Source organism: Emydura macquarii, unplaced genomic scaffold (assembly GCF_026122565.2).
Source record: "Emydura macquarii macquarii isolate MOO-44397 ecotype Brisbane River unplaced genomic scaffold, CSIRO-AGI_Emac_v2 contig_587, whole genome shotgun sequence".
Classification (NCBI taxonomy): domain Eukaryota; kingdom Metazoa; phylum Chordata; order Testudines; family Chelidae; genus Emydura; species Emydura macquarii.
Genome location: NW_027130724.1, coordinates 8,768,798 through 8,787,130, shown reverse-complemented (window position 1 = coordinate 8,787,130; position 18,333 = coordinate 8,768,798). Strand labels below are relative to the sequence as shown.

The window sequence follows — 18,333 nt, the reverse complement described above, 5'->3', positions numbered from 1 at the left end:
CACCCTACACTGGAACTGGGTGTGTTCCATGCAGAGGGGCAGAGGGCAGGACAGAAATAATTTCAACAGAAGTGACTATGGTGTGTCCTTTGGTTTCCCATGTGGCAGCCGGCCATCCTCTGGTTATCCTTATCAACCAAGTGGCATTGGGATATTGTGTTTCATAAATATGGATGGTTTTGAAATTCTTGATTTTTATTCCAACCAGTGGAAAAGTCTGATTTCCTCTGGATAAATTCCTTGTTAACATTTACAGTCAGTCTAAAGTGGGAGCCATTCCTCCTATCTAGATGACCCACAGCAATGGAAATGAGTATTACCAGATTTTGTAAGACTGAGGTGGATTTAGCATCAACAGAACAAATCTGAAGAATGATCAAGTAGTTACTGAATGCACCAGGGGAAAAACTAACAGGATCCTGATTACAGCGGTAGGCCAACATTTTCAAGAGTGGCTAGCAATTTTGTGTGCTTCCATTTTTGAGTGTCCAACTTGAGACACCTTAAAGGAGTCCAGTCTTCAAAAAAGTGCTGGGCACCTCCCTTTGAAAATCAGGCTCCTTTAAGACACATCAATTTGGGTGCCCATATGGAGGCACTCAGAATCACTAATCATTTTTTAAAATCATCACAGCAATCTCCAAACCATGACTTAAAGCTTGAAAGAAATGATAATGCACCCAACCATTAGCATGTTTTAAGACAAAGTTTCTGCAATGTTTGTCTGAGTGTTTCTAACTCTTCTGGTCCCAAGTGGAAATGCCAAAACATCAGTAGAAAGAGATATCTATCTACATGTGCTTTCTGACTAAGCCTGGAAGTTTGAGAGTTGGAGAAGGCCTATTCTTGCCAGATTTATGGTCCAGTTCTGTAGACTAAAGCGATTTGCATAGCTGATCAGATTCCAACTTCTGGATACTTATCTGAGCCTAACTAGCACTCTGAACCATTTGGGCTTCCCTAACAAAGCTCCAACAGAGCTTGATGGCGGCATCTACCTGACAATGGCTTAGAGAAAAGAGAAGGATCTGTCAAAACATTCATATTCAGACATGACATCTTATAATTGTATCACTTTCCAAAACATCTTTAAGTGTGACAGGGGGGAAAATGATAATGGCTGTAAAATCAATCCCAAGCAAAATGTTTCTCAAAATTTCCATTCTTGGCTATAGGTAATAATGCAACTTACATTTAAAAAAGAAAGCTGTATTATATTTTCTTAAAATGACTGGGCCAGATCCTGAGGCCCTTAGTCAGTTTTCACTTGGGGGCTTGATCCTGAGACGTGCCAAGCACATTAGGCCCAATCCAGCACCCAGTGACAAAAGTGGGTCATTATCATTAACTTTAAAGGGCATTGGACCAAGGACTTCATTAAGAATTAAGTTGGAGTTGAGTTGTTCAGTACCTTTTAGACTAAAGCTTACTGAGTGGCACCTTATTACTCAAGTAGTCCCATCAACTTCAAAAGAAGCGCTTGGGTAGTAAAATACTGCTCGGCATGAGTAAGGGAGCTAGAATTTAGCCCTTAAACAGAAGTTGGCCAGAGGAAACATGAAGTAAAACCTGAATAAAGGCATCAAGATTTGGGGCAAAATTTTCAAAAAGCACCTGGGTAATTTAGGACCTTAATTCCTATTTTCAAAAGTGACCTAGAAGCTTAAATCCCATTGGTTTTCAATAAGGCCTAAATGCCTAAGTCTCTAATGAAAATTGGACTTAGGAGCTTTTGAAAACATTACCCTTGCTCAATAACTGTTAGAAATAACCTAGCAGAAATATCCCGGAGAAGATTTGTGAAAGGCATTCCATCAAATGCAAGAAATGAAGCAGACACTGGATACTGAGTCTTCACTAAAAACTGCAGTATCGAACTGCAGAATTAAAAAGTAAGTTTGGAACTTACTTGGGAGAATTGTTTTGTAGCGATTCTTCCTCACTAATCCCGGAATATCATATTCCTTTGGATCAACAAAGTTCATTGGTATTTCCTGTTGGAAAATGCACAATAGAATATATTAATAGATTCACAAGGAAAAAAAACTCATTACGTCCTGATTGTGGAGGAGTAGCAGAGATGAAGGCAATTGAAACATATGGTATAGTACTTCTAGCAATTTACCATCAAGGCATGACTGATGGTTTCCTTTTTGTGTCAATGGTTTTTTTTTTTTTTTTTTTTTGAATCATGAATATAAAAATGCTCTGGATGACTAATTCCTTGAGTGGTGCACACTATGGCACTATTTCAGCTCCTAATATTATTAGGATTGTATTGTGACTTGAGGCATAGATGTAAGCCAACGATGGTGCGTAAGCTACACCACCCCAGGAAGCACTGTACTTCAAACACCCCGCTCTGAGTCACAAATCCTCCCCTTCTTCCTCCTTGTTCAGATTTGGGATAGTAATTTGCTGCTGGCCTGCACCTGCAAATTACAATACCCTCCATGACAGCTCAGCTGCACTGGCCAGTCAGTACGGGGGTGGGGAATGGAGACAAGGAACCATCTGGTTTTTGCCGCCCCACTCCACCCCCCCCCCTCCACCTTTTCTGGAAAAGGGGATAGTAAGTAGATACTGTATGTGTACCTACTCCTCCTACATGACTAGACCCCAAGGTCCAGGTAGCTCACACAGGGCTGTCGACGGTGAGTTCTTACTCCCCTTAAACAGGTGTGCTGGCCAAGTCACTGATTTAGATGGTGAGTTCTTCAGAGCAGGGCCCTGATCCTCAGTGTGGTCGTTGGGCTCTACCATGATATAAATATTACAGAACAATAGTAATTTCTTAAATGAGCTTTAACAGGGCTGCTTCTTTCTCATAAATAGCCAAGTGGAGAGGTAACAAGAGACTTAGCAATGGGTTTAGAGCCTTTTACATCTCTGTTACAGATTTCAAATCTCAGAGCTCAGACTGGTTTTGTTAGGAGTCATTTAATTGCTCTTCAGTGGGCTACAGCATGTGACGTTAGTTGATCAATTCATAGTGGATGCATAGCCATGTAAAGCAGCCTCAGGAGACAGATCAAGGACTGAATGTGACCACCCAGACTGAACTCCCCTCCTACTCTGATTTTGCCCCATCAGAACAGGATGGAGGCAAATAGGCAGAGCTTGCTCTGATTATGTCTGTGTTTAATATGTTCGGTAGGTAAACAAAAGGCTGAAAATTGTTAAAATTAAACCCCGAACTTGCTACTCCATGTGCTCTCAGTCAGCCTCTTACCCAAATTCATGGTCAAGAAAGCATTAGTAATCTTTCACCTTCCACCCAATTAAAAAAAATAAATAAATTGCTAGACTGAAGGTCATATTTTGTGGTGTATACTGGTTTGCATATGCAGTTTTGCTGGTCTTTGCTTTACCTAATTATTTTACACTGAGCCATGTGTTTTCCTTGCTTTCTCTGTTCCTTATCATCAATGATTCTGAGGAGATGGTGTCCCAGAATAACCCAGAAAGGTCACATTTTATATTCTTTTATTGAATTTAATTTCTGGGGGGAAAAAACCCCTCATAAAATCAGTTCCTATTAGCTCCCACAGGGAACTGAATGCAGAGGTCTAGTGGTTTCCTTTGATAGACTGAGAGATGAGCAAGTTAGGACTGGTAATGCAATTGACCCAGGGTCTCCTGTTGCAGCCAGATTTATTAGCTAGAATTCTGTTTATAATGTATCCAAGAATTAGCTGTAAAAAGACTTAAAAGAAAAACAATCGTACTTTCTCTGTCTCCCGATTCCCTATGACAATCAACACTCTCTTAATCTCTCAAACGAGGGGGGAAAAGAACGATAACTTGTAAGTCACTGTTGATAACATTTTCCCTCAAACATGAGAAAAGGAATCAAACCCCCCTTCTCTCTGTTCCAACAGGACACACTTGTCCTTGTCCTGATTATCTCACACCTTTATTACTGCCACCTCCTTTTTTCCAGCCTCCTTATTACCCACAGTACTCATTCAAAATGCAGCTACTAAAATAACCTTCCTTGCCAGTCAGATTGACGGTCACCTTACCGTGCAAATCCTTTCACTAGCTCTCACCACCTGTATGCTGCACCAAGCTTAAGCTTCTTGTCCTTGCCTTCTCAAGGCCCTATCAAATTCTACCCTGGATGACACCAGCCATTTGTTTCTTATTACGTCCATTCCCCATGCCTATCCACCTCTGTTCTGCTGATGATACTATTTTTGAAGTCTCCTTATATCTATCTCTTCATCCTGTCCCCATGATTTTTTCCCCATTACCTCTGATGCTTCAGCCAAGATAGCAGCCATTACCAGTGAGGTGTTCTCCTCTTCCCCTGTTCATCATGCCACACTCCACCCCATCTCTGGACTGAATATTCCCATCTGCCATGTCTACAGGAAGGGCCACAACAATGATAAAACAGAACAGTAAGAATAGCCATTCCAAGTCTACTCGCACTCCCGGCCATTTCTTCCTCTAGTCTCCTCAGTGCTTCTCTTTTTCTGGGCTAGATTCTAATCTCTTTGGGACAAAAGCTGTATGCATTTTGTTTCTTATACAGGGCTGAGCACACTTTTGGGCTTAAACAATACATTTGTTTTAAATTTTAAATACATAAATAAATGTTGGGGCTTAAACAATAAATACAACATTTGATTAAGCTAATTTTCACCTTTTTCAGATGTACTGTTTAGGACAAAATCCAAAGGGTCTTCCTCAGGTTTTACTCAGTATTTAGTCACTCACAACTCTTATCAAGCCAGATGCTGAGGTTCTTCCTCGGGTTTTATTCACTCACTACTCCAGTAAACTCTTGCTGAAGTCAAAGGGAATTTGCCTGCATGAGTAAAAACTAAGGCCAGGTCTACACTACAGAGTTATAACGGTATAAATATGTTGCTATGGGGTGTGAAAAATCCTCATCCTGGAGTGACGTAGTTATACCGACCTAACCCTCCATGTAGACAGTGCTATGTTGACGGGAGAGCTTCTGCTGCCAACGTTGTTACTGCCTCTCAGGAAGGTGGATTAACTACGCCAATGGAAGAAGCTCTCCCATCTGCACAGTAGCATCTTCACTAAAGCTGTGCTGCTGTAGTGCTGTATGTGAAGACAAGCCCTAAGCTTTTCAGCTGTCAGACCAGCAATTATTGCTCTTTATTTTCCCTTCCAAGCGTACAAACAACTTAATGCTTCCTCCGCCATGAATTTGAGCATTTCTAGAGACAGGAGTAAAAGGCAGACTGAGAGCACACGGCATAGCAAGTTCAGGGTTTATTTTAATTAGAGCTGGTCGTCATTTTTTCATAAAAATCTTTTTCTGACAAAACATTTTCTGGGAAAAAAAAATCATTTTTCCCCCACAAAAAATAAAGAACATTTTTTGACTAGCTTTAACATTACTTTTCTAGCCTGTAACAGGTCATATGGGCTACTAGAACCCACTCTTGACTTGCTCAGATTGACTAGAGTAGCCAGCTCAGCACTTCCTCAGCAAAGATGAATCTCAATAACTACCCTCCTCTAAAACAGAAGCATCAGTTATTAAATATTTCACTTTTAAATGGTCAGGATTTGTCTACACACAAAGTTGAACTGCTTTAATTAGACCAGCATAGTTATAGAGATACAACTCTTCTAGTGTAAACAGACCCATATCAACGTTAAGTGCTTATACCAGTATAACTGATTCTCATATGGAAAAAGTATAAGACCTATATTGTATTATGTATATGTATAGGTATGAAGGGTATTATGTATTATATTATGTATATGCTGGTATGAAGGGTATTAGGCACCCTTCAGACCAGCAAAATTAATTCCATACCAGGGGTTGTAATGGTATAACTATACTGGTTTTTAAAAAAAAAAAAAAAAAAATCACACTCATCACATAGCTATACCCACACAAAACGTATGTGAAGACCAGGCCTCAGTGGTGAGAACAGTGCTCCTTCCCCAGGATAATGTGATAACGGGTTCCATTATTTACAGCCTCCAAGGAATCAGTGTTAGAACACCAATGAATCACAAAGCAGATTTGGCTTGATGTTTTTCTTTTGACAGATACTGTGTCTGCCTCCTGTTTTCTCTTGTCAGTCCCTTTGTACCCTTTCTGATGGCCAAATTTTAAGGTCTTTAATCAGCTTACTGCTTGTATAGCTGCTCTATGCAGATGGGAGAGAGCTCTTCCGTTGGCGTAATTTACTCCAATGAGCAGCAGTAGCTATGTCAGTGGAGAAGTTCTCCCACCGACATAGCATTGCCCACACCAGTGCTTCTGTAGGCATAACTTATGACAAAATTTTACCTACTTAAGTGTTAGTGTAGTAATGGCCTTAGTGCTTCCTCAAAAAGGAACGTGGGACTGAATGAAAACTGAGAAAAAATGTTGGGAAGGACTACAGGGATCTGGCCTTCTGTTTGGAAACTGTGCCCCAAAATTGTCTTCTCTGCCTCTGCTTGTGTAAGGAAAGAAAACCCAGCAGTTGCAGGCTGGGGGAAATGGAAAGGGAGTGCTCTGAGGTGTCGTTCCATTCTTTTCTCTGCTCCACAGAAGGTCCTCCATGGATTCTCTGTCAGGTCAGGAAGTGGATGGGCTTTCGGGATAGCCACTTTGCAAGGCATCATCCTCCTGCCACTCTGCAGGAAACATGCTTAAGAGAATGCAAACGGGGTCAGCATTAATTTAGGTGACTCCTGCCTGCATGCTCTGAAACACCCTGCAATGAAAAGAGGCATGAAGTTGGGTATGGATGAAGCAGACAAAGGGCCTGAGGCCTGGTCTACACTATGCAGTTAGGTTGATGTAAAGGCTGTTTACGTCGACCTAGCTCTGTAAGTGTCTACACCGGTGGTTCTCAATCAGCGGCCCAATCAGCACACAGCTGTGGCTCATGTGACATCCTCGGGGCCACACAGGTAGTATTGGATGGGGCCCACGATTGGTAAATAGGTTGAGAACCACTGGTCTACACCATAGTTTCTCAACCTGTGGTACGCATACCCCTGGGGGTATGCAAGACACAGACAGGGGGTATCTGGGGAAAAACTGAGTGAAGGGGAGGCGGGTGGCAGCTGCCGACTTCTGGGGAAGCTGGGTGGCAGCAGCCTGCTTCCCACCCGGTCCCAGCTCTCAGCTGGGAGGCAGGCGGCAGCCGCCACAGTCCCAGGAAGCCAGGCTGCAGCCACCCGCTTCCTGCCAGGTCCCAGCTCTGAGCTGGGAGGCAGGCAGCAGCCCCTAGCTTCTAGGGGAGGTGGGCAGCAGCACCCCACTTCTGGCCTGGTCACAGCTCCCAGCTGGGAGGCAGGCGGCAGCCACTGACTTCTGGGGGAGGCAGGCAGCAGCCCCCTGCTATCCGCCAGGTTCCAGCTCCCAGGTGGGAGTCCGGTGCCAGCCTCCTGAGTCTCGCGAGCTGGGCTTGCAGCTGGGTGGCTGCCACCCACGACCCGGCTCCAAGTCGAGGGACAGCCTCCAGTGTCCCGGCTTGAAGACGGGCAGCAGCTGCTTGCTCACATCCCTGGGTCCCAGTTGGTGTGGAAGCCTCCTCTGCCCACCTCAGTGTGGGTGGTAGTCACCCACCTCCCAGGCTGGCAGCCAGACGGCAGCTGCCTGCAACTTGCCCAGGTGGCAGCTCCCCTCCCCAGCTCAAAGCCCAGTGCCCAGAAAACATGTAAATTTCACTGCTGTAGCTGAGCAGTGAAATTGACAGCTATGACAGCCCCAGATTTCACCAGTTACCCTCTTTTCCTGTCTCTCTCTCTCTCTCTCCCTCCCTCCCTATCTCTTTCTCATCCCTTCCTCCTCTCAAATCTTTAGCAAAAAATTTGACGTGGCGCTTTATATTCTCCAGCATTGGCATGCCACTCAAAGCCTCCTAGCTTTGGCCAACATCGCCTCTAGCCCATGTACATAGTTAAGTTGTGCACCCCTGGTGTAAAGGTGGTAACTCTACCCACACTAGCTCTGACATCTATCATATCACGGCCTTATATACTCAGCCCTTCTTCCAACATATGGCTCACATTAGTCTGTAAATATAAAATCCTGTGGAATATTGAGTGTTGGGGTACTTATTAAAATCTTCAGAAGTTATGGGGTATTTGCTACTTAAAAGGTTGAGAAACACTGGTCTACACTACAACATTGCTCCCACTGATATAAGTCACCCACTACACCAACCTAACAACTCCACCTCCGTGAGAGGTGTAGCACTGAGGTCGATGCATTTAAGGCAGCATCATGTCCATGTAGACACTACCTTACTTACATCACCTTGGGGTGGGGGGGAGAGGGATTCCAGCTGTGAGCCCCTGGGTGGGATTGACAGCATGGGCTGTCAGCCCCCCACTCTGCCCCACTTAAGTCGGTGCAAGCACTGCTGGTGAGGACGTGCACCACCGGCAAAAGGAGGGTAGCGTGGACATGAAAAAACCACAGTAATTATTGCTGTGTCTGTATGTCGACCTAACTTAGGTCGACTTAATTTTGTAGAGTAAACAAGACCTGATTCTCCATTGCTTAGCAAGCTGTGTAATCATTTTCACCCACACAAAGTGGACATAACATATTGCTAAATCAGAATTCTCCACTCACACTTGTAGTTATCCTTTTGCACTCACCTTTGCCCAAGTACAAATGACAGGTTGCAAGACAGAGGAGAATTGAGCAGTTAGGACAGATGCTTGGATGAAGTGCTAACTGCAATTAAACGTAGCTGGCCTTTTTAACAAAGCTTCTTAAAAATCCAGTTCTCACCTACTTGCTGGACCTGCGTATATGATGCTTGTATTACCACCAAAAGCAGGGTAAGAATGCTTTTTCCAAAATTAAAAGTTGATATACAAAGGCAGGGAAAGATACTTCAGATTCACACTGTCAACTGAAAAAGCAGCTAATATCTAATGAACATTTTTCTAAGTGTATGACAAGGACATTTAGCAAAAATTCTGTGCCATTTGTTAAGTGAGACAAACACCCTGTGCTTCACCAATCTGGATAACTTTCAGACAATTCAGAAGAGCAGCTCTGTACAGAATATCCACCAGGAAGGTGGACTTACTAGGCTGAAGTCATACCTGGTGTAACCCCCTGGGATTCAAGAGTTATACCCGAAGCCAATTTGGCTCCCTTTCTTTAGTCTAGTGCAAAACTGTGAAATTTTTGTTCAGAAGCAACATGCTGAGAAAAAGGCTTCTGAAAACAAAGGTAGATCTTCATTACCGGGACCAGTGCTGTAGTCTGCAAATGAAGAGATAGCTGAAAGTTTTCAAATTCAGTCATTTCCAAGTATAACAAATTTGGGGATTTAATAAAAGTGATTCACTGAAGGAACTGGAGTGTATATTTATTTATTTTGGTCCTGCAGAAGAACTTAAAGAAAATTTCAGTGAGGACCACAGGATGCGGCAATGTCCCATTTTTCAGCGGCCACCAAACTCTTCTCTCAACTTGAGAAGTCAAAATACTCACAAAAAACTCTGCCTGGAGTATGAAAGGGTCCAATGCTTTCTTGTGAAGCTCCTCTGCAGTAAGAACATTTGATGCCTTTTGCAGATACTCTCGGGCTGATTGCTCTCTTGGTGACATGACATAGCCAAAGACTTGCTCGGAACAGCCTGGTGTACACATGTCCAGTGTAAGTGAAACATTTGAACCTCTCCTGCAAAACACAGCAGCAGGTGAAGACATCAGTTACAATGGCTGTATGTAACCCTCTGCATTAATTAAAACACGACGACTTCCCCTTTGGCTTTTATCTGCTTTCCTTGAGACAATGATGCTTGTGATGGTGCAATGAAGATTATGGAACTCTCAAAGCTCATCTACAAGAGAAATGACTGGATTGTTTCTGACACCAGATATCAGCAATGGGCACAGCCGAATCAGTGCTAAGATAGTTTAGCAGCAGGCATAGATAAATGTTCAGCACTGGTTCTGCTACAGTTGTTGCTGACTCCCACTGGTCAGGAACGGGTCATTTTTCTAGTATAGACAAGACCACAAGTAACTAGTCAGAATATTATTATTGTAGTCTGAAGGCATTGGTAGACACAGTTCAACATTTTCAAAACTCGAATACCTGAAGTTAGGCACCTTAACTCATACTTAGCCACCTGGATAGAAGTGACTTGGTTCTCAAAGATGAGGAGCAGGAAACTCCAGAAAAGCTGCAGTACCTCTGCAAATCACATCATGTTTATTTAGGTACCTAAATATGAAGTGAGCTGCCTAACTGTAGGTACATAATTGAACATTTTTGGCCTTAAGTTTTCTTTAGGCAATATTCTGAACCCTTACTCATGTTGAATTGCACTTTAACATCATTACACCAATTTATTTCAGTGGAACAGCTGGTAGGATATGGTGTTATTCAATGTAAGTTAGGATAGGAAAATATGATCCATTGTGATGGATCATCTTTCTACTTGAAATGCTTTTTTTCCCCCTATTAAAATATCAACAACACCCACAAGGAGAAACAACCTCAAGTCCCAAAAGGTTAACAATAATGATAAAAACATAAGTGCCACGAGTGTAGAAATGACTGTAATTTATACAGGTTATTCAAGTAACAGAACAATAGAGTCAAAATGTTGAAATTGCTTTTAGATGTAGTGATACGAAGATATAAGCTTTATGACGTCCCAATTGCACAGATACAAATCTAAAAATCAATTTTAAAAGGCTTCACAAATTTCTGCCAAGTTCACACATCACATTCAACAGTAAAATCCAAATGCAACCACTGAATCTGTATTAAAAAATAATGCAACAGGCTGACTACTATGACCTGCTGTATAGCTGTACAAAGTCTTACAACTAGACTTATGTTTGCTTTCTCCTTCAGCGGAGTCTGGGGCTACTGTGGCAGCAGATTTCTTAGCTCCTGAAAGTATGTATATATGTGTGCCTCAAGGAAGAGAGGGGTAGGAGCTGCATGGATCACAACCCTTTGACTAATTAAGGAATGATGTTGATAGTTTCCAAAAGAAGCCTTATCCAGCCCTCTGTCAGAAGGACAGCGGCCATGACACAAAGTCATAGGGGAATGGTCTCGGTTGAAACACACAAAACTAAGGTTCTAACCACTTACAGTCATCAAGCATCTAATGGCAATTTTCAGAAGAGTTTGGCATGCTTACCCATATCCTGCTCAAATCCAGTTCATGCAGCTATGTTTTGTCTAATTAAATTATCCTCTGCCATTTCAGTTAGATACAATATTCTCTTCACTTCCCATCCTAAAGTATTGTGCAGCATTGCTGTGAACTGTAAAGTGGCTGCCACTTTCCACCCCAGCAGTGGCTGTATTCCAATGGTGGCTGAAGTGACTTGGTTCTTTCAGGATGGAAAGACGCTATGTAAATATATTATTAGTATTCTTTCAGCGATGAGGTGTCTAGGTAGAGTTCCTTCCCCATTTCAAGAACTAGCATTTAGTGCCATAGGACCTGAGCTACTTGGATTCTTTTCTCCAGCATAAATGATACAGGAAAGAAAAGGGTGGAAATGTTTTTAGAGATTGGGAAAAGGGGTGGATAGATAATTCAATAAAATAGCATGAAAACGAACAGTGACAAATGGTTCCTGTGACTGCTTTGCTACAGCATAATCCACATTTGAAATAGAGATTTGCCTTCCAAAGATGTTTATGTTGGAGTAAAAGGTTATTCTACATCCCAATTGTACATCTTTCGCTTAGTGTTAGGATTTCAGACAGTCACTTCCTTCCTTACCATCTGACAGTTTTAGTATTGCTGCAAAATTTACATTGACATTAGCTACCTCTAACTAAGTGAAATAGAGTGTACGTTTCTTGCTCGCTAGTTGTCCCCTGACAAAAAGAGCAGCAGTGAGTCTTTTTATGAGTAAGTGTGGAAAGTAATCAGGGATAGCAGAATGAACAAGTGACCAGCTGTTATTTCACACCCTAAAATTGCTCCTACTAAAAACAATGGCAAAATTATCATTGATTTGGGAGGGTAAGGAGTCATGCCCTAGATCACTGGAATGTTACATTATAGAGCAAAACAACATAAGGAGTTTGACGGAACACATGCCAACAATGCAATAAAATCATTAAACTGCAAAAGCAAAAACTTCTAAAGCCAGTTAGATGCAAACCACAAACCACTGATTTAACCCCAATTTTTTATATCATTTAGCAACATTCTGGAGCTCTGAAAACTCAGCAGGTCAGACACACTTTCATTATCTGATTTAAATTGTGTGCATCCTGCTTTAAGCTTCAGATGGGTGAATTAACTACTAGCTAGTGTCTCTGATAAAGCCTGAAACATGGGAATAAAGATGGGAGATGCTTACTAGTAGTATCCTTAAATGTAAAGTAAGTAGTATCCTTAAATGACTTTATTTTGATTCATATCACCACCACCTTGGCCCTCAAACAGGGTTTTCCAGAGCTCACCTGGATGGGATTTCCATCCTCAGGATCTTCCTTCCTCTGTTTCACTGACACAATTGATAGGAAAAAGGAGGAAAGAGAAAGAGATGTGGGCAGTGAAGAAACTGATAAAACTCAGGCTTCCGATGGCTGCAGCCCACATTGAGATGAAGATAAAGGGACAAGATCTTTATCTCAGCCTTAGCTGCAGTGAGCAGAAGTGCTGATGGTGTATTTCAATGCAGCCCCATTTCTCTCATATACACACACACCCGGTTTTTAGATTGTCAGAAATAAATAAATAATCCTGGAGATGAAAGTCTCAGACATAGCTCAGGCCAACTGAATACTCAATAACCTCCTCAAGACTCCCAACTACACACCCTGAAGTCCAGGTACTTGTCAGGTCCCTGTGCTTTCAAAACAATGCCTCTCACAGCCTGCATTTTTGTGTGATAAAAGTATAGCGCTATGGGCAAAAGCAAGAAGAATCAATATGCAATGAATATCAGTCTAACATACACTCCTCCTTCCTTCTACTGTAAAGCTGCCCTTCTCCAGGAGTGAATCCTCTCCGGTAGAAACACAGCTGCCCCTGCTGGTGCAAGGAGTAAATACTAAGTTACCCCACAGTGCTCTATTAGCTTATAGTCCAAAGGTTACTGACTCTGGGAACGACCCATTTATAACACAATTACTACTAGACGCCAGATGTGTGATCATTTGTTTTTGAAAAAGACCAGTTCACTATCGGCATGAAGAAATAAAGTATGGGAGATCCTTCCAGTACAAAAGAGGACAGACAGCCTTATATAAGGATCAAATAGATTTTGGTTACCATTTTGGGAATCTAAACAAAATAAATAGTCAGATAAAATAAGAGGCTGATCAAATACAAATGGGTCTTCTCAAAGGCAACAAACACAGATTATGAATGAGCTTTAGTAATACTTGTACAGAAAGTTCATGTGTGTAATAATGCTAAAACAAAAGTTACTATATCTCATAGTTGTTACTGTCCTGGAAACAAAGAGCAAATTAAATAACCATTCAGTCCAGAACTTGTGTTTTAAAAACAAAATACATTAATTTAATGCAGTGAAACTACCAATTTAATTCATTAAAAACTTCTAAACTCTGCATATCTTATGCCAAACTCCTTGCCCTCCGTCAGAACTATCCTACCTTTCTTGCAAGCCCACTGATTTAACTGTTAGAGTCGCTGGATCTGTCTCTGCTTTGATGTCCATCACGCAGTCAAAGACCGGTGTCTCAGGTACTGGATCCAAATCTAGAAAATCATCCTCGTTTTTATCCTCTGTCCACTCTGAGTATGTGAATGAAGGCTGGCGGCTCACAGATTGACGCCTGTCCTCTTGTAGAGGAAATGGGGGATCCGGATGGGTTTTCACAAGATACCAAATCTGGAGGAAACAAATAGTTTTACAACTATCTATGTATTGCCAGTTCTTCTGTAAACTCTAAAGACAGAGTTTGCCTTTTGAGCAATAATCTCATTCATTATACTCCAGCATAATGGAATTGCACTAAAGAGAACAGAAGAGTTCCATACAAGAGTAACTTTCCTACACAGATCACAAGAATGCACCCTTTCCTATTCTAATCCTGCTTCCAGGCACAGAGGGTTCCCTATAGTCTGTCAGGCTTCACTCTGGAACACAGTGGAAGCATTCTGTGCTTGTGACTATTACATACATGCCAATGTGAAATCACTGTCCTTTTGTTTAATTGATCAACTTTCACAGAGTGTTAACAACATCAAATCCACTGTGTTAATCTACAGATTCTGACCTTCCCTGATTTAGATGCTGCCCATCTGGGATTTGGTTGGGATTAAAACAAGTAAATGCCAATTTCCCAAACCTCAAATCTCCGACGATCAGGCGCCTTATCCCAAATTCACATCCATTCATGAAACCCCCATTTTACAAAGGTTTCTGATGGCCTTTGAGTGCTTCATAAAACCTGCACCCATTTTCAGTTTAGTGATAAAACCTGTTTTGCAATCTAATAATCTGATTTATACAAGACACAGACTGTATAATAAATTCTGTTCAATTATGTGAAATAAATGTTAAATTAAATGTTCATAGTAAAATGAAGGCTTAAGAATGATACACATTTAAAAACTATTGTATCGTAGGTTTTAAGGCCAGAAGGGACCATTACGATCACCCAATCTGACCTCCTATATAGCAGAAACCATAGAATTTCACCCATAACTCATGCATTAAGTCATTCCTCTGAGCGATACTGACTGATGTACAGGAACTAATTATTGCTAATATATGTTGTTAATGAAACTTCGTTGCTCCTAAATTAAGCCTACTGCTTAGTTCCCTCAGTGCACTGACTTTCAGTGGAAGTCAGGCCCCTCTGAAAACCCCAGCCATACTGGTTTGCACAGATGCTGAGGCAGACTATACTATTTGGGAACTTCAGGTTGGATTTGTTTCTAATTAGCAACAGGGGCTAGTGGCAAAGTCGGAGATCAGATCTGAACTTTGCCGAAGTCCTGAGGTGTTTGGATCGGGGGTCTTGGGTTGAGCCTGCCTCTACTGCTAGGGTTAGGAACAATCTAACTCAAACTCTTTTGGGGATAGGTCCTGCAAAGCACTGCGCTCTTCCTCTGACATGCTGAGTGCGCTCAGCTCCTTTTGAGTTCAATGGGAGTTTGAAAGCACTGAGCATATTGCAGGATAAAGCCTTTCTTGTTTTTTTTAAATTTATTTTAAAGGGGCACTCTTAAATATAAAAGTCATGCACTGTCAAAAAGTCAAGTTTCTTTCCTTAAGTTAAACAACGACCTAGAATATTAACTCAGAAAGGATTTTAAAAGCCAATTTTCTTGTCACTAGACATAGTTGTCATTTACTTCTGGCATTTCTCTCAGCTTGAGCAATGAAAATCAATGAAACAAGTTTTCACTTTTGTTTACAGACAGCTTCAATGTTAGGTTCTCAGGCACTAGCATCACACTGCAATGTTTGGGTTACAAACACTGAAAGGGAATGGGCATCTGTTTAAACAGATCTGTTTACATTGTAATTATTTAAAAAATTATGGAAACATTTCTACTGCCCTTATGTATTACAAAACCTTTGGGCCAAATATGAATTGACGATGTCTTTTAAGTTTGGCTTGAAGCATGAAGGTTAGAGATCTGAGCTCATTATTATTTCCAAAGTTGGCATTTGCGAGTTCCAAAAGCTATAGTTTTATGGACCTTTATGGCCCCCATATCAGCATAATATCTGAGCACCTCCCAATCTTTAATGTATTTATCGCACAACACTCCTGCGAGTAGGGCAATGATATTATTCCTATCTCACAAATAGGGAACTAGGCCTCAGAGAGACAAAACGACTTGCTCAAGGTCACATAGGAAGTCTGAGACAGAGCAGGGAACAGAACCCAGGTCTCCCATGTCATAGATTAGTACTTTAGCCAATAGATCATCCTTCCTTTCTTAGTTGAATGGCAGCCCATATTGTTATGATAGCGTAAGATCTGCTGTAGACTGAGACTGTATTGATCAAAAAGGCTCCAGCCTTAGGCAGAAAAGGGGGAACAAAAAGGGCAAATTCACTTTGGCACAGCGATAAAGGGGAGATGACTTGAACCTCTCCTAATCAAGGACAGCTGGAGGCTGCTATGTGCCCCCCTCCCACAGCCTAGAACATATGTGCCTCATGTCCACCCTTCCCTCTCTGGCCTATCCTCTATGGGGCTCTTATGGAGTTGGTGTAGTTTATCTGCCCAATGTTTCCTTTGTACTCAGCATAGCAAGGGGCTGCATCAACTAAGAATCTGGCCCAAAGAAATTATCAAGGGGGAGATGAGGGCAAAGAAAGTGGAATGGAGAGACCAAGTGAAGTCACCCCCCAAACCCCAGGAATATATTGTGTATATTGTTTATATGACACCCACAAATGGGTTGACTAACACTATCATGACCTCGATGTGCTCAGCCAATGGGACCCTGTTCTGATAGTGATAATGTTTGTAACTTGACATCCAGATGATGACCATTGACAGGGTTGGAGTTTGTAGGCAACCAGAAATGGTAGTTACTTACCTGTAACTGGAGATGTGTGAGCCTTATCTGTATTCCACACTTGGAATATGCATGCACACCATGCACTGGAGTCTGGAATTATGCATCAATATAGCTTGACCCCTTGATTGCTCTGCTATGGAAACAAGTGGTTTAGGTGTCTTTCTAACATCCTTTGTTATTTTCAGATAAAAGGCCAAAGCCCTTCAGACATCTAGAGAATGCAGCCATCTCTCCACATCCGAGGCATGGGGTTTTGGAATAAAAATATTCATAAATGGATTATCATATGAAACTTAGAAATTTCTTTAGGAATGAATCCAGGATGCGGTCATAATGAGACCTTTTTTTTATAGCAGGTAGATATGGCAAGTCCTCCATGAACACCCCCAGCTCACTGACTCTTCTGACGTAGCTGATGTTACAGCTACTAGAAAAGCCACCTTCGTAGACAGATGGGCCATAGAGCGTGTGCTTAGAGGCTCAAAGGAGGCTCAGTGAGCAACAATAAAATAAAATTGAAGTCCCACTGAAATGCGAACTTCACCAGTGGTAGAAAGGATTGGAGATTCCCCATCAGACGTCTAATTATGACAGGATGAGTGACTATTGTACAGTTATTCACTGGAGGACAGAAAGTGCTGATTGCTGTTAAATGCACTCACAGAGAACTGAGCCCAAGACACGAAGACTCAAGGGAAGTACAATAAGGTAACAAGGATCCTGGCTGATTCTGAGACAAGTCACATTGGTGAGCCCAAGAGGAGAAAAAGTTCCATTTTGCTGAGCAACAGCTTCATGTACAGTCTTTTCTGCTTTGGTTAAGGATGGATTGCAATGTACCCTTCTAAAAACATGAGCACTCTGTTTTTGATGCCTATCCAAATATCAGGACTTGAGTTGTAGTGGTCTGGAATTGGGGAGCTTGAACCTGCCCTTGTGCTGTGTTGGAAGGTCTGGCAACATGGGGAAATTCTTGGGTGCGTGAACAAAGTTTCAGGAGATCCATAAACCAAAACTGTCTCAGCCAGTTGGAAGAAATCAGGATGACTCAAGCTCTGTCTTTGTGGATCTTCTGTAGAGGCAATGGTATCCATGTGATGGGAAGGAAGGCATACCACATGAGACTCTTCCATGACACCCATGGGTCATCTTTCATTGAGCCCTGGCCCAGGGCTGCTCTGCAGCACTACCAAGGAAGTTTCCTGTTCATCCGCAAAGTGAAAAAGTCCCAGGCTAGTGTTCCCTATTGGGCAAAGATGTTGTCGAGAATTGAACTCAATCTCCCATTTGTGATCAGGCAGATCACTAGGGAGTTTTGCACCCCTGATAAATACACTGCTGACAGGATTATGTGACAGCTGATGCACCAATTCCAGAGGGTCTATGCACAGAGGGAAAAACCTCTCCCCCCACTTGTTTATATAAAATACTATTGTTATAGTATCCAATGTTATTTGGACATCTGGATTAGATGAGTGGGAGGAAGGCATCACAGGCTCGACAGAATGCCTGGAGTTCTAGTAAATTGATATGCATGCTGGATTCTATAGGGTCCAGATGCCTTGTGCCATGTGATTGCACATGTGAGCACCCCATACCAAAAAGGGAGGTGTTGGTCACGATGGTTGCCTGGGGAGTCTGGGTAAGGAAAGGGATCCTACCTGAACCTTCTCTGGTTTTGTCCACCAGATGAGACAGTTTACAATTCTCGACAGAACTGGCACCTTGCAGTTTATGTTGCCCTTCCCTGGTGAATAGATGGAGAGAAGCCAAACTTGTCGGCAGTGAAGATAAAGCCTGGGAAATGGCGTCACATGTGTGCATGAGGCCATGTGGCCAAGGAGGGAAAGGCAAGTTCTGATTGAC

General features: G+C 42.2%; 1 protein-coding gene across 2 annotated transcripts in view; it reads right to left on the bottom strand.

The window, feature by feature from the left end:
• PTPN5 (protein tyrosine phosphatase non-receptor type 5) overlaps nucleotides 1–18,333 on the bottom strand; it is a 130,929-nt gene that overhangs the window by 23,331 nt on the left and 89,265 nt on the right. For both annotated transcript variants that reach the window (XM_067540636.1, XM_067540637.1), the window contains 3 exons: nucleotides 13,572–13,810; nucleotides 9,452–9,641; nucleotides 1,910–1,994 (listed from right to left, as the gene is read on the bottom strand). In XM_067540636.1, coding sequence (XP_067396737.1) covers nucleotides 1,910–1,994; nucleotides 9,452–9,641; nucleotides 13,572–13,810 — 514 coding nt within the window. The remainder of the gene's footprint in view (nucleotides 1–1,909; nucleotides 1,995–9,451; nucleotides 9,642–13,571; nucleotides 13,811–18,333) is intronic.